This window comes from Vicia villosa, unplaced genomic scaffold (assembly GCF_029867415.1).
Source record: "Vicia villosa cultivar HV-30 ecotype Madison, WI unplaced genomic scaffold, Vvil1.0 ctg.000437F_1_1, whole genome shotgun sequence".
Lineage (NCBI taxonomy): Eukaryota > Viridiplantae > Streptophyta > Magnoliopsida > Fabales > Fabaceae > Vicia > Vicia villosa.
The window spans coordinates 870,850-887,906 of record NW_026705208.1 but is presented as its reverse complement, the minus strand read 5'-3'; the positions used below and the strand labels follow the sequence as shown (position 1 = coordinate 887,906).

The following is a 17,057-nucleotide window of genomic DNA, read 5'->3' as shown; positions in this document are numbered from 1 at the left end:
TCATAAAGATAATCCGCAAATTAACGGTAAATTATAGTCATTACATCACATGATTCAGGGACATCAATCCTAACAAGTAAAAGGTTTAGTGACTCATGGCAACAAGCAAGATAACAATGAATAAAGATGAAGACATTACAAGTAGTTGAATCGGAATTGATCTTCAATCGCGGAAGCTCTTGAAGATGTCTTCGCTCCAAGCCCTAATGCTCTCAATCTCTATTTTCACGTTCTTCGACCGTCAAAAAGTGCTTTTCTCTCTTCCAAACAGTGACTAAATACCTCACAGCAAATATTCTAATCCAAAAAGTCTATCCTGCCCTTCCTTGAGTGACCGATTACATAAGTTAAAAATCAGAATTTTTTAGCGCACATGTCTGACACGGCCGTGTCATGGGACACGTGTGGCCGTGTCAGACCCCTGACTTGATGCTTCCAAGCTTTTCAACTTTTTCCTCTTCAGCATGTCTGACACGGCCGTGTCATGGGACACGGGTGGCCGTGTCAGACCTCTGGCTTGCCAAAAATCACCTTTCCTTGACTTGAAATATGCCCTGTTCCTGTAATACTTAAACACTACCAGTACAAGATCAAAAGCAAGAGGAAAAACAATAAAAACTAGCAAAGATCACACAACAAACTCAAACATAAAACTAAGCAAAAACTAATAATAACCAGACTAAAATGACTTAAAATACCACCGGATGAAATGTCTTTCCATTGATTAGAACATAGAAACAAGATGAAATTGGTGGCCGATCAGCAACACTTAGGATTATACTCTTCATGATGAAGATGGATGTGAATACTCTATCTAACACCTTGAATCCAAAACAAGTCCCTCTTTTGCATCGAGGTTATCCTAGTCTGTTATAGATGCTGTTATAATATCTATAATGTACTAAAATATTTTAACTCTACAACAACACCTAACATTTGGGAGGTAAGAGACCTGTACAATATGGTGTATTAGGAAATGGTTTTTTATATTCTGTTGTGGTATCACATATATATATATATATATATATATATATATATATATATATATATATATATATATATATATTAAATGTCCCATGATTAATAAAGATTAGACCATCAGGATGATGACATGCCCGACTCATGGCATGAAAACTCATCACATCCACATATTCATTTCTCAACCACCTTAAAAGACTCATGCAATGCCATATACAAATCTCAAACACTCTAAATGACCTTTCATATTGCACTTTTTTCGTTCGTCACTAAATAGGTGTAGCATCTTAAAATGAAACACCCTAAAAAAAATATTTTTGCTTCCATCATTATCACCGGAACAACAGTAAAATTCTCAAAACCCCTTAACTGGTAGAAATCACTAAATAATACAAAATTGTGTTTCTCCCTATTCAATATAAAAAATGTGTTAGTTGAAGAATTTTACACACATATTGAAAACAATATAAACTTGTCCTTCTCCCCTCTTTAAATAAATTGTTACAAGATTAATTCTAACTATAAAAGATAAAAACAGAAGAGAAAGAGGCTTGTTTACTTTCTAATAAAATTTATATCTTCACAACAACAAAAAATACAAGTAAACAAAATGCAAAGAAAAGAATATCAAAACAAAATGCAAAGAAAAGAAAACAATATCAAAATAGAATTAACAACATTAAAAGAAATTCGAACATCTTAAATGAAATACACACAAGAAGACATATAAGTATGACCACCGACTACCGATAACTTATTTATTTCTTTGACAAACTTAGAAAAGTATTGAAAAGAGTTTGATAGATAGAGAATTCTTCAATTATGTGATAAATGATTGTGAATGATTCACATGACATTAAGCGACAAATTCAAAGACTAAAACATATCGTTGCGTGTTCTTTTCCATCACTGCTTGTCCTTAATCTTGACTCGTGTTACTGATACTATGTTTGAAATATTTGGTCATGGGACCACATTCGTTTCCATCACTGCTTGTCACTTTATCTATACTAGATAGTGTTACTAATCCTAGAATTTTGGTATACTTCTTTAAGAGATGAATTTACTTTTTAAGGTTGATTTGGAGTAAAAAGTGCTTTAAAAATAAAATCATTTATGTATACAGCTAAACAATAAATTTTAGTATTAAAATTATTTTATAACTTAGAAACTACAAGTTATTATAATTCAAATAAAATCAATTATGACAAATATGATTAATTCTTCTTGAGAAAAACGTCAAAATCAAATATTTTTACTCCAGAGAAACCAAAAACATGTGATAATCAGTTCTAAATGGTCCAAACTTGAAACCAGCATAGACTAATACTCTCTTTATATAAATAAGTGTTCAGCTTCAGAATTATGAGTGAGAAGAACAAGAGTCTCCCTTATAATTTCTCTTTGGCTATCCAGAAACGTGAAAAGCTCCCCCATGGCAACTGCTTCGTTGGTCTCTGCTCTAAAAAGGTATTCTAGTTGTAACTTCATCTCCTTTAATTTACATACATATGCAAGCATGCATAGTAATTGATAATGTGTTTCTTCACACTTAAAAAGTTGCATTCCTGTGGCATAAATATTTTTGCGATTTCGGTCCATCCAGGTCAGGGGCGGTTCCAAGGCCCAGCTCGGACACGCGCCCGAACTCAATCCCTATTTTTTTTGTACTTCCTCCAATTTAATAGCCGATTTTTACACAAAATCAAGGACAAAATTAATAAAAATAGAGTGTGAAAATTAAAATAGATGAATCAATGGTGTAAAGTTTTTTTTCAAGACTGTCTAAAATTCCTGACTCCGCCATTGATCCAGATGTTGCAACACTGAATGTGGTTGAGGTGAATTAACCATAATTTACTGGTTATCATAAAAATAGTAAATATCGTATTGGTATTGGAAGATCCGGCTGTTTTTGACAGTTTTTTCTAAACCTTGCACTTTAACTAACCAATAGATTTGGATATGATATATGAAGGCTTGAGGGGAAGGTGGCTCTGATCACCGGTGGTGCAAGCGGAATCGGCGAGGCCACCGCGAGACTCTTCTCACAAAACGGAGCTAAAGTTGTTATAGCTGACATCCAAGACGATCAAGGCCACTCTATTTGTCAAGAGTTACACAAATCATTAGCTTCTTATGTTCATTGCGACGTAACAAATGAAAAGGACATTGAAAACGCCGTCAACACAACGGTTTCCAAGTACGGTAAACTCGACATCATGTTCAACAACGCAGGCATAACCGGTGTAAACAACACCAACATACTCGAATACAAATTATCAGATTTTCAACAAGTGATTAACGTTAACTTGGTTGGTGTCTTTCTTGGAACAAAACACGCTTCAAAGGTAATGATCCCTGCAAAACGAGGCAGTATAATTAACACGGCTAGTGTTTGTGGAAGCATAGGTGGTGTGGCTTCACATGGTTACACGAGTTCAAAGCACGCGGTTGTGGGGCTGACAAGGAACACGGCGGTCGAGCTTGGACCGGCTGGCGTTCGGGTGAATTGCGTGTCTCCTTATGTTGTTGCAACTCCGCTGGCTAAGAATTTCTTTAAGCTTGATGATGATGGTTGTTTAAGCGTTTATTCAAACTTAAAGGGTGCTAATCTTTTGCCCAAAGAAGTGGCTGAAGCTGTTTTGTACTTGGGAAGCGATGAATCTAAGTATGTTAGTGGTCATAATCTTGTTGTTGATGGAGGATTTACGGTTGTAAACAATGGATTTTGTGTCTTTGGAGGATCTGTCTGATCATGTGTATTTTTTTTATGTGTGGTTATGTGTAAAAATGGTTGTTGATGGCGTCTTGACAGTTGCATCTCAATCAATGTTTATTTATGGAAATAAAGGAGAATGGGTCCTCTTCTGTTTTTGGCAATCATAATATCCTGCCATACATTTTAATGGTTGGAAAAATAAATAAATTCTGGTACAAGAGAAATTTTTTTATTAAGAATCTAACGGCTGCCGTTAGAGAGGAGAAGATTCAAATTGGAAATATAGTACTTAAGTTGCGTCACAATCAGAATTTTTTTTTAAATAATTAAATTTTATAAAAATATTACGCAATTACCTAAAGTTTCTAATTAATTATAGAAATAGTCATTTTTTTCAAACTATTTACACGTTATCGTCGCCACTCAAATTGGCGACTACACTTAAAATAGGGGCAAGTCGCCACTCCAAGGGGCGACCATATAGAACTTTTAGGACAAGTCGCTACTCCTAGTGGCGACTACATTGTTTTTAATATTTTTCCCCTATAAATACCAAGGTCATTCCTCCGCTAAACTTCACTCATTTTTTCACCAATTTTCTCACTTTCTCTATATACTTGTGTTCATGGCATCCCCTAGGTCATCATCGATGCGGTCATCATCCAAGCAACCCGCTCCTGAATAAATTATTTTTAAAAGGGATGGGTATGTTGTTTTCTCTTCTCTCAAACCCCCGATGCAGATGAAATTTTGGCACATCCATTCCTTGGACCAACTAAAAAGGTCTCTGATGTCTTGGTTAGAAGAGGAGTACAAACCTGGCGAAGTATGTAGGAGGATTCAGAGGCTTAGAACAAAGACCTCACTTGAGACCGGAAAAATGGAACGTTGGTGGGATGAAGTGGAAAACGACATTGATGCCATTCAAATGATGCTTAGATCAGATGAAATTGTTTTGATTGTTGTAATTTCTTAGATTTTAATCGTTGTTTGTGTTGTAGTTTTAGTCTTCGTGTTTTTGTTTTAATCATTGTTTTTGGATTTTAGTCTTGTTTGTGTTGTTGTTTAAGTCTTGTAGGTGTTTTCCATGTTGTAACTCATATGACTAATGAATAAAAAAGTTCATTTCATTGATAAAATAAATTACAGAGAGTTGTGAACCTAAAAACTATATTGTGGAAGTAGATCCACAATTGGGACACTTGTTCTTAGTATGCCCGACCTAACGATATATACTACACTTCCTTTGCATTTTATCAGTGGCGTCCATTTCGGTTCTAATGCGCTTGCTGTTTGGTCGACCACTTTTATTCCGCCGCATTTGAATCGTTGTGCCAAATAATTTCCCAACCATACACTGGCCAATATGCCTCCATTGCTACCACTAGAAAGTAATTGTTGTATACTATAACACCCCAATTCTACCCCGGTAATTATTAAGAAAATCAGAGTTATAAATTTCTTTTTCGACAAACAATTGGAGTATTACAATTCAACTTAATAACAATATCATGCTATCATAGATACATAACACAAATACTCGGATGAACTAAAACCACATGAATCAAGTTTATTAACATTAAGCAGCAGAACAACATTAATCAACTTTGATGACATATCATCTTTTCAACTTAAAACCATCTTAACATCAACAATTACTCTTCATGTATCAACATAGTTATTCAACAATAAAACCAAACAACTAAACAACTAGCATTCATCCCCCCGATTGTTACGTATCAGAGCAACACACCAACTTGGACTCGATGAAGCTACTAAGTCTTCATCACCGCGTATCACTTGCATGTTACCAGTATAAACGTAACGGCGAAACAAAAGAAAGGTTGAAATATCAAATCAATATAAACAGGCGTATGATAAACAATATATTAGATCAAAATCATACAAATTTCACCACTTCATAACAGCAACTATACAACAACCAACAAACTACTTAGTAACATCAAAAAGGCACTCATTAAATTAACTTAACAACTTAATCAACACAAATTAATAACAACAACTTATAACAATAACAACTTATAACAACAACAGCTCACAACAATAACAACTTATAGCAACAACAACTTATAACAACAACAACTTATAACAACAACAGCTCACAATAATAATCAATAAACAACGAAGAATAACAACAACTTTAACACACGACTCAGTATGCGACTCAACTATGCAAATGCATGTGGTACCATTTGGAGCAGAACTCCCAACTTAAACATATGCCAAGTTATCGAGGCATTTCAACAAGGCATAAGCCTTCAACATGGTGCCATCAAGGCGAAGGCATAAGCCTTGAACTTTCAACGTGGTGCCATCAAGGTCAACTTAATCATGCAATGTATGCGATGTTGTGAATGACATACAACAACAACATCAACCACAATAACAACAACAACAACTTAAACACGCATCAATTGCATCAACTTAAATCAACGCTGGTCATTCGACCTACAACTCAAACATGTCCATAAATCGGGACAATTCAACTTATCAACAACTTATATTCAACGGCTGTTCAACAACAACAACATATTTTCCAACAACAGAATCAACAACGGGTATTCAAAACAATGTGTGCAATAACAACTCATCAACAATACAATTCCATAACTTTGAACAATTCGACCGCACCTGCAAATCAACTTATTCAACATAATTAGAGCGAAACAAATCAACCAAAAATTTCCTACTACAAGACTTACTCCAACAAATCTCAACTAATTCCTGTTAACAAACTTTACCGCTTAATTCCACTAACTGCTACTTTCGGTACTGTTTTCATTAACTGCTATTACTACTAATTATTGCACTGTTTCTAATTAAATAATCTACTGCTACTAATTTATTCTCCTACTACCAAACTATTTTATCATCAATATATTGCTCTGTTAAAATAATACTAGTTTCTTCTAAATTGCTTGCACTGCTATTTTTATGATTCTGATAAAATACTGCTACTTGCTATTTGCTGATACCAATAGATCTCTACTACTAATTTTCATATTGCTACCTATTAATCATCTGCCTAGTATTAATTAAGTGGCACTTATGCTACCTTAACTAATTCATATACTAAGTTAACTAAAATTATGTGTTACTTAAGAACCATGCCATACCTATACCATGATGCAAATACACGTGCTAGGAAAATGAAAAAGGAAAACAAATGGGACCCCTAAAACAAGAGACTCCCGCCCCTTAAAGGAAGTGGCTTAGGACGCCCACCTTGGATGTGTGGGGCGCGCGCCCTCCCCTTCATGTGGCCCCCACCTTTCCGTTTTGCAACTGGGGCGCTCGGTCCTTAGCTCTTGTGGCCCCCGTCACCTTTCAAAACTTTATCTTCTTCGTTATTTTTCCGAAATTCTGCACTTATGTGTTTTCTATAATTTGTGTCCGATCGATCTAATAAAACCAACACAACAACATAATAACAGCAACAATCGATCACAGCAACGACAACATATATTTTTTTTCATCAGCAATCAACATAACCATTCAATTTCATAAAATCAAACATCATAGAACCAATAATTTTTCATAGAATAAAATATATAGAATCGACAAACAATTCATGGTACAAATTTATACAACCCAACCCTACATGCGGTCTATCATATACCCGGTTATAGAGGTTGAACCCCACCCTTACCTTGTATTCGGAGTCCGCTCTAAAAAAATTCGGTCGAATTCTGCTTTGCCGCATCATCCAACTTTTTGTGCCTCTTTCCTCTTCTTCCTGGCTAAACCCTCGTACTCCATTTTTTCTCTTCTCTCTGCTACTTTGAAATTGCTCCCAAATGTTATGTTTCTGGTTTTTTTTCTAAAACCTAGGTAGTATTACCTCACTTCTCAGTTGGGCCAAATAACAAAATTATTCACGTGCAACATAACTCACTCAGCCCACTTAATTAATTAACATACTCCCTTATTACTCTATGTCTCCAATTCTCGGTTAACTTTCAATTTCTCGGAAAATTCCCAAAATACCGAATATTATTCTAATACTAAAAATATTAAAATTATCGAGTAAATATCGATCTGCTATCCCAAAATAATACCGACTCGGTCGCTCAAAATATGCCAAAATTCATTAAATATCAACATAATCCAAATTAAACATTGAATTGAAATACGAGCGTTACATATGCACTGAGCAACGTTGCAACCTTGTAAATCGGAGATATTAGTGATAATGCATCAAAGTGAGTATGTGAACAGGCTGCAATGACATGGGAGCAAGGCATACGATAGGCTTAAAATTGGCCGCAATCGCACCAATGATCTGGTATTAGGACCCGATACTCTTTTCTTGGCAGCCCTTAGTTGAGGTCAGTTGTTTCTTTGACACTGAAAATATGGCCATGGCGGTCGAATTCTATAACTCGATGGGTGTTGGCTTTGGCAGATTCTTGCTGCAAAAATTTCATGTAGATATTGTTATACAACTGCTATATCTGTAACACTGCATTCCACCGCTTACCTCTTGTCGCGAACAATGTTGCCACCCGAAAATAGGTTGCACTTACCAAAACGGTTACAGGTAGGTTTCATATGCCATTAAAGACGCCGTTCATCGATTCCACAAGATTTGTTTTCATGTGGCCCCACCTCGCCCCATTGTCGTACGACCTAGTCCACTTCTCTCTGTCAAGATTATCAATCCACCTCCCCCATCTGGATTTGACAATGTTATTTTGCGGCGGTAGTATTGAAATCCTGGTTGGTTTAAGACATACCCCGCATTCACCACACTGTTCTTCAGAAAGAATCCACTCTTGTATTGGAATCAATGTCTTTTTATGAAAATAAAGTGCTCATTTATTATTCAGAATTTTATTTCAAAATAAGCAAGTTTTCGTTATATAATACCAATATACCCCTATTTCTATCATAGTATTTTTTTAATATACTTATATTTTTTTTATTAAAAAAATTGAAGTCTATTGGCGTCATGTCTTATATGTAAATAAGGACGCCAATTGAATTAGTATTTTATATATAATATTTTTATTTTATTTATGTAATCTGTGGTTTTTTATGTAAATTTGATGTTATATACAGATTTATTTGCGCAAAAAAAATACGTAGATAAATTTGTAATTAATGTCAAATCTATAGGAAAATCCACAGATAATATAAATAAAATTAAAAAATATACAAAATGTCAATTCAATTGTCGTCCCCTATTTAAATAAAGAGGGGCGCCAATAATTTCTAAGTTTCAATTTTTCTTTTGAAAAGTAGATATATTAAAAAATATGTTGGAAAGATATGTATATTAGTATTATATATTAAATTTTCAGTTATTTGAAAAAAAATTCTTTTATTGAACTTCTCCAAAAAAATCTCATTTTACTTGGTTTTCAATTTAAATTCCAGACTACTTTACTTTAAAATGAAAAATAACTAGATTCATGTACGAGATGTACTTTTACTGGCACCTCCTCTTTATTTTTAAACTATGTTCGTGCTGGCCATAATCCCTTAGATCACCCATTATGAGATGGTCTGTTCTAGACCGAAACCTCTCGGTTGACCACACATTCATGTTTCTAGAATCTTTCCCTTATAATAGGACTATCTTATACTTAGCTGAAAAAGATTTCTGCCTCGAGCACATCCAACAATCCTCTGAATTTCACCGCTGAAAGATAGAGAGGTCCTTATTTCTCTCCCTTATTGTTGCGGCAAGAACATTGAGATTAAGTTGTTGATTAACTTAACTCACAAATAAATAGAGTGATCACCGATCTTTATTGTTTCCAAAGGAATGGGAAAAGAATGAATAAAACCCTCAGAAATTTTAAAACAAAACTAATAAAACAAATAGAAAAGGGTAGGGCGGTTAGTTATGCAAAGGGAATGTAGTGCTCTACATGAACCTCTTTTAAAATCTATGTCATTTCTAAAGCATTTTGTTTGCAAAGGATTTTGGAGAAGAGAAATGAAATTGTTTTTATGGTTTTTATTTATGCTCGACAAGACACTGAAACCTGTGCCTACTTACCCCTTGTGCGCAATAGGGAAGTCAAAACTTTTGTAGTTCTACTTACAAAGAAAACACGATGATTTGTTTTGATTGATTTTTAATGAAGAGATATGTTTTCTTATTTGAGTGTAAAACACAACATACTCTCTACAATTATGGGAAAATGAGAATTTGCATCATCTTAAGCATGGAGAATTTACATCTTGGACAACATCAACAAGTATATCTCAACATATAAGTGAAAAATATCAATCACTTTGCCATGTTTGTAGAAGTAGGATGGTTTGCAATCACTTCTAAAACAAGACTAATATCTAATCTTTCAAGAAAAAGCTTTTAAAAGAAAAGAGGGAACAAATGGCACACAAAGTTTGAATGAGTTTAATTTTTTTAATCTTTTTGAAATGGTTTGATATGCTTAAGATGTCTTCGCATTTAATCAAGAAAAAATTTGACGGACACTTAACAAAGTCAATGTTTATTATTAAAGGTTTTAAGTTTGAAAATAAGAAGGTTTTTGAAAAGAGGGAGAAGATTTTGAAATTTAAGAAGATGAGCAAGAGATGAATGCACTATCCTAAAGCATAAAATAAAAGCTAAGGACAAGAAAGATCTAACCACCAAAGAATCAAACACTTGACAATAAGTGAACATAAGATTTATTTTCCCTCGAATAACATTAATAACAAAGCATCGAATAAGCAAGCCATAAGAAGATGAATATCCCAAAGCATTAGATAAGAGAAAAGTATCAAGCTAAGCCATATGTATCAGATGAAATCCCAAGTGTCTCAGATGAAGTATGATATCAAATGAAGCTTAAGATTAAAGTGAATTTCTCATTGTATCAGATGAAAACTCGAAGTCACAGTTAACAATCCATGCATCAGGTAAAAACAAGAAAATAGATAGATAAAACCCAAGGTACCAAATGAAATCCTAAGGTCTCAACTAAAAGTCTCAAGCTTAGGTGGATGGTCCAGATGAATCTTAGGTCTCAGATGGAAAAGGATCTAACCTAAGTCCAAAAGTCCAAGTCTCCATAGCAAAGGATAGTAACCACAGTCCAAAGATTAAGAACCAATTATTTAGAGTTTTCCGTTATTAATGTTTAAAAACAAAAATAAAATTTCCAAATGGACAAAGGAAAAATAAGCATAAACATAAACATAACCATAAATAAATAGTAATGAAATGTAAAGTTAGCATAATAATATTGTTAGTTTGATTTTAACGATCAATCAACCGATTTGGAACAATTTAGCACTATATTAAGCAATCGTAGATGTACTTGTGTAGAAGTAGCATCTATGAGGCCGGTCAATAATAATTTATGTATCATATTTTTTAGAGAAGTGATTAAGATCATTTTCCTAAAACAAGTAGCGCAAGTAGAACCCAAGAGGGAGCAAGCACAAAGGCAATGAGATAGTGAAGGTTGAGAAAAATGCAAGAAAGGGGAGTTTGAATTGTGTTTTCTAAAAACTTTGATTATTTTAAAATTGATTTCAAAAGTTAAAAAGATAGTTCAAGGAAAGAAAGAAAAGAACACTTTCAGTTATCTAAGTTCACCTTAGAAAAGGCTAATCCTGTGCACCCGCCAAAGTAATTTCGCCTTAGAAAATGACTTAATCACTAATCTTGAAAGATTACAAACAACCTCTAAGAGTCTAGAAAGACACCTTAGCCCTCTCAAGTATACAGACTAACAATCTAGTCACCTGAGGAATACAAATCTCAAAAGATTTACAAATGATATGTTTATAGGATATTGCTTCTATAAACCAGATTGAAACATAAATAGTTTAGCTCAAATGTTAACACAATCAATGAGCAACAACTTTTGTGTTCATACAGATTCTTAGAAACTAGATTTCCCACAATGGAATGTTTAGCGCAGTTTATCTAAGAACTTTCTTTATCTCTTTTTCTCTTTTTTCTCTTTGAAGTTTATTTGCTGAGTTTGAAAATATTGCTTGAGTAGTTTTTTAGATCGACAACTTCTTCAAATGAGAGTGTTTCAAATATATAATCCCTTGAAAAGATGACCGTTGGAGAGGACAAGACAAATATTTCCTTGAATTAATGACTCTAAAAAGTCTTGGCAACTATGAGCACACAAATGGAAGAATCGTACAATACGTCTTGCAAAAATGGAAAATGTGATGTACTGTTGTACCATGTTGCTTCTTTTTTTAAGTTTCTGATAATCCTTCGGTTGTGATGTACTTCTTATTTGAATTAGAGAGTGTAGGGAGGAGATTAAGTAACGTAGACGTTCCAAGCGAGAGAATCCTTCATATACAGAAAAGAGGTATTTAGATTCAAGAGCAACAACCTATCTGAACGACGCCTTCTAATTTATAAACTGGAAGCAATAAGCGTTTCTAAGCTGAATTCTGGTATCTAAATAGACGCTTTGCATCAAAACATTTGTAGTTCCTTTTTTATGCCTTGTTCAACATTCTTAAAAACTGCTGAAGTTTCTTCAGAAATGAGATTAACAGTTCTTCTGATGTATGATGACGCAAATTCTGATGATCATCTTGACAACAATCCTAATCAACCAAAATTGTGAATCTGCACACTTAAGAAACTATTATAGTACAAATTGTTTCATACAATATATGTGTTTTTATCATCGATACTTAAAGATTGAATGCAGAACCAAATCTTGTTCTAAAAGATAGGTCCATTACTTCAATCATTCTCCAAGATGACTTAGGACAAACTTATCATCAATCCAAAGTACCTCAAATAATCTATGATCAAATGGAAGGTAGATTTGAATTGATGAAAATTCATCAATCATCAATCCAACCATCATGAACAAGATGGACATCCAATCATCCACTTGATCAAAAAAGAAAAAGAGAAGAAGAAAGAGATGGATAGAAAAAACCAAATTGGATCAACTTTGACCAAGTCATCATCAAGATCAATCACCTTTCTTGGTGGATTAAGGTCATAAACTAAATCAACACCCAAAGTCCATTGATATTGATGAGACTATTGGTTAACCAAGTCATGATCCAAGGCAACCAACAATTAACAACACAAAATGCATTATAATGCATAAAAAGGATTTTTAAAAGAAATTTTAAATGGAAAATAAAGCACAAAATGCTAATAATACATCTAAACATCAAACAAAAACCAAACAAAATCACCATAGGTCAGAAATAACCTTATGATCGTATATGAATTTTTTCAGATTTTTAAAATGCATGAAAAACAATTTTAAACTATTTAAAATACATGCAAAAGGAGAAAAAGAAATAAAATCCTAAAACATAAAATAAAATTATGAAAAAAATTACACTAAGTGTAAAACAATAAAAAATATTGTTGTGAATATTTTTGGAATGAATTGGAGGAAAAAACTAACTAAAATGATTTTAGAAAATTAAAATAATTAAAATGATTAAAAATACAATAAATTATTTTCAAAATCTGGAAAAAATCATAAATGTAGAAAATATTTTTAAAAGAATATAGAAAAAAATTTGAATCAAAAAGATTAAGAGAACTATTTTTAAATAATTTTGGAAGAAAAGTAAAAAAAAAAGAATTAAATCAAATAAAACAAAAAACTAACGGCTAGCACGCGTGGCATCACTTGATTGGATGAAGAATTAATTTTTGCTCCAGAAGGCGCATAGTACTTCATCTTCAACCTCTGAAACCCTCGATTTGGCAACATGATGTACTGGAATTTTAAGCTCAAACACTCATGGTGCATGCTTCAACATCCTTCATCGTTCATGTCTCCATGCTTAAGATCACTTTATTTTATCTGAGCATGGAGTATTTTGCAAAATACATAGAAACCCTAAGACTTTCAAAAAAAATTAATCGACAAAGATAACTAATAAATTCCAGTTAGCTTAGGGGAAATGATCAAGGGAACAAGACGAAGAGAACTGTATTGAGTTTGAGTGAAAAGGAAACTCATATCTACCTTTCCCAACTAAGCTTCATAATCTAAAAATGATGGAATCGAAGGTGCACTTAGAGGTCACGACAAACATCTGTAATAGTTGGATTAGATTCAGATGAGGCCGTTGATGAGTTCTAGGCAAAGAGATTGAGTTTAAATGAAGAGGAAATGAGGTTTCGATCTTCTGGTTTTTAGAGATTTTGTGCTTCAAAGTGGCAGAGGTTTTTTGGATGTTCAAGCTTGGTTTTTTGCGTAGAATGACACTCTATTTATGAGCGAATGTCTAAGGTCATGGTACGTGTGAGAAGTGCTCTTCAATCGTGTGAAACAAGTTGGAAATTTCAAGATCACCTCCTTGTAATAATTGGGCATGAAATGTGTGACTTGAACACTCTTCATGTCGTTTTATTTCATTGTGAGATGTATTTTATTGTTAGGAGAAAGTTTGCACATGATTTGGGTGGCCCAAAGTGAAGAATGCACGTGCTTGCTAATTATAGGTCATGAGCAGAACAAAGTTCAGGTCACCATGTTCATTCTTAGGCAATATAAAATTCTCTCGTGCATTTTGTGATCTTTCTTTTTCCAAATGGTGCTTTCATAGCATGGAAGACAATGCAAAAAGAACCAACTCAAAAGGATAAGTGAGTCAAAATGAGAAGCTTGGAAAGTTGAGATTTTACCACTGGATTATAGGTCAGTCATTGTGTCAACCATGTTACGGACCATGTTGTGTGCACAAATGGCCTAAAGTCCATAGAGAAATTCAAGGTGCTTAGAGGCATAATTGATGTTTGATGTAACACCCCGAATTCTAGATTAATTATTTACTTAATTAATTTCGCATGAATATATGAGTCGTCGTGAAGTATTCGATATATATGATGCTTTGGTGTTTTTGTATGAGCCATTATGAGGATTCATAATGTTTTGATGAATAAGATTGTTATGTGATGTTTATGTAAGTTATTGTGAAACATTTGAATATGTAATGTTATGTTGAGTTCTTATGATGGTTTGTGATGATCTGTGATGTTTGAGGGTATGATGACTTATGTGATGTTTTGATGATTCATGTGATTTTGTGGTGATTTGTGTGATGCTTAGGTGTATTGAGGGATTTTGAAGTATTTTAGAATAATTTATAATAATAAGTGGAATTATTTTAATTAGTAAAATAGACTTTTGGAAAATTTGGTCAACTATGGACTTTTGAAGATAAAAATCATTAACATATGATTTTTGAAGCCATTTGATCAAGAAAAATCAAGAAAATAAATAAAGAATAAAAAGTCAACAAAAGTAAAAGTTGGAAAGTTCAAAGACTTATAAAATTTCTAAGTGTTTTTCAAGTATTTTAGCCATAACTTCATGTGCAAGTAACTTCAAAATTCAAGTTTGAACTAAAAAATCTTCCAACATGAACGTTGTAGATCTTGATCCATGCAACAACTTTGTCACAAACAACTTTTTCCCAAAAAATGGATCATTTGAGAGTTATGGGATCATGAGGTTTCATACAAAAGACTTAGAAAATTTCTAAGTGTTTTAAGCTAGTTTTTCCCTAACTTCATGGACATTTTCACCAAGATGAATCTGAAGGGGGACCAAAGACCAAAGTTGAAGAGTGTTTCTAGAGCTTCCCAAAGAGAACATTAGCACAAGATTCCAATGATTGAGAGATATGAATTTGTGAATAGGGCACCATAACACTTGATTTTAAGCCATTTCATGAAGAACCAATTTTCAAACTTTGACCCAAATGTGTATGAACCTTGCTTGCAGTGTAACACCATATTTCTACCCAGTAATTATAAAGAAAACCAGAGTATAAAAAATTTAAAACATTAGAATAGGATGTCATATTTTCTTTGAAAACAACAAAACATGCTAAAGTTAAACAAGTTGATACATAACACTTATATACGGTTGAACTAAAGTAAACTTCATAAATATCAAATTTGCATTTTAATACACAGTGGAAAAATAATCATATTCATGTTATCAAAACATTTTACATCCAATCATAACAACCAAACATTCATCCCTTCCAGAGTGTTACATATCAAAGCATGACCCAAGTCGACGTAAACAACGGAAGATTAACATCTTCCAAGCTACTCTGAAAGCGCACTAATCTTCTTAACCTACGTGTTACCAACATAGGGGTAGCATTCAAACAGAAGGGGTGAGATATCTATCAATATAATTGAGGTTATGGTAAATAATATATTAGAGTTAGATCATCTTAAAACTACCACATCGCGGTATTATCATCACAAATCGTTTCACATCATCATATATTCAACAAACAATTCTATTCACGATTCATGTCACAACATTTCACATAAATTCATACTCGTGCAATTTAGAATGAGACTTTAACAATGCACATGCATGTGGTACCCATGGCTTTAGCCCCCATCGCCAATTACCAATTAATAGAGGCATTAAGGAAGGCATAAGCCTTCATCACAGTTTGCCAATCCAGGACGTCATAAATTATGCAAATGTATGTGACTCGATGAATGCAACATCACATACTCAACAACAATAAAACTCGTCGCAAAGCATACACCTATATCACTGTTTTTACCAATAAATAGAGGTAAATTATCAAAATCTCATCATCGCAGGTTTATTATGACAAACACTTTCATCTTCGTCACAACATCATCACAACAACAGCACAACAATATCAATTACATCTCAGAAATCAAAACAACATTGTCATAACGATATAATAAACAGGTACTACAACTTCGCGTTATCAACAACGACTTATCAAGCGGTTCAATTCTACCCGCCACTCCACCTATTTACATTAACTAGATAATACAGCGTGTCGACTAAATTATACTACGACCGTCCCGCATAATTATTCAGACAGTTGTCAATTAATTATTGGCTAAAAGTTCTTATTTATTTCACTGATAACTACTATATAATTACTTCTGGTAACTCATCCTAATAACACTATTATTTTACCGACGTTAACTTCCACCATTTTTCTGCTACATTACTACGGATATTTTCTACCAACTTACTTGTATTTTCTACTCTGCTACATTAGCTAGTATTACTGTCAACTACTTCATACAAACAGTGCTATTGTTTTACTGTCGAATAGGTACCTTACTAACTCTCACCATTTATTAATATTACTATATTGTTCTTCTATTAACATCTCAATTAATTAATGTTACTAATTATTCAACTATTCATTTACTCAATGTCTCTAAGGTTATTCAACTATTTATTCCAGATACTATATTGTTTTCCACTTACCTAATGTGCTTCCATTACCAACCATCACCATATATAAATAGGAGGGATTTTCTAATACTACATGTTACCTTATATAATAATGGATCTTATATAATAATGAAAAAGTATTAGATTAAGTG

The 17,057-nt window shown here is 33.3% G+C and overlaps 1 protein-coding gene across 1 annotated transcript; it reads left to right on the top strand.

Annotated features, from left to right (window-relative positions):
* The first annotated feature begins 2,289 nt into the window (after positions 1 to 2,289).
* Positions 2,290 to 3,861, top strand: LOC131628268 (borneol dehydrogenase, mitochondrial-like). The gene is made up of 2 exons (XM_058899128.1): positions 2,290 to 2,448; positions 2,957 to 3,861. Exons 1-2 carry the CDS (start codon positions 2,414 to 2,416, stop codon positions 3,732 to 3,734), a joined length of 813 nt encoding a protein of 270 aa, XP_058755111.1. The 5' UTR covers positions 2,290 to 2,413; the 3' UTR covers positions 3,735 to 3,861.
* Positions 3,862 to 17,057: the final 13,196 nt, after the last annotated feature.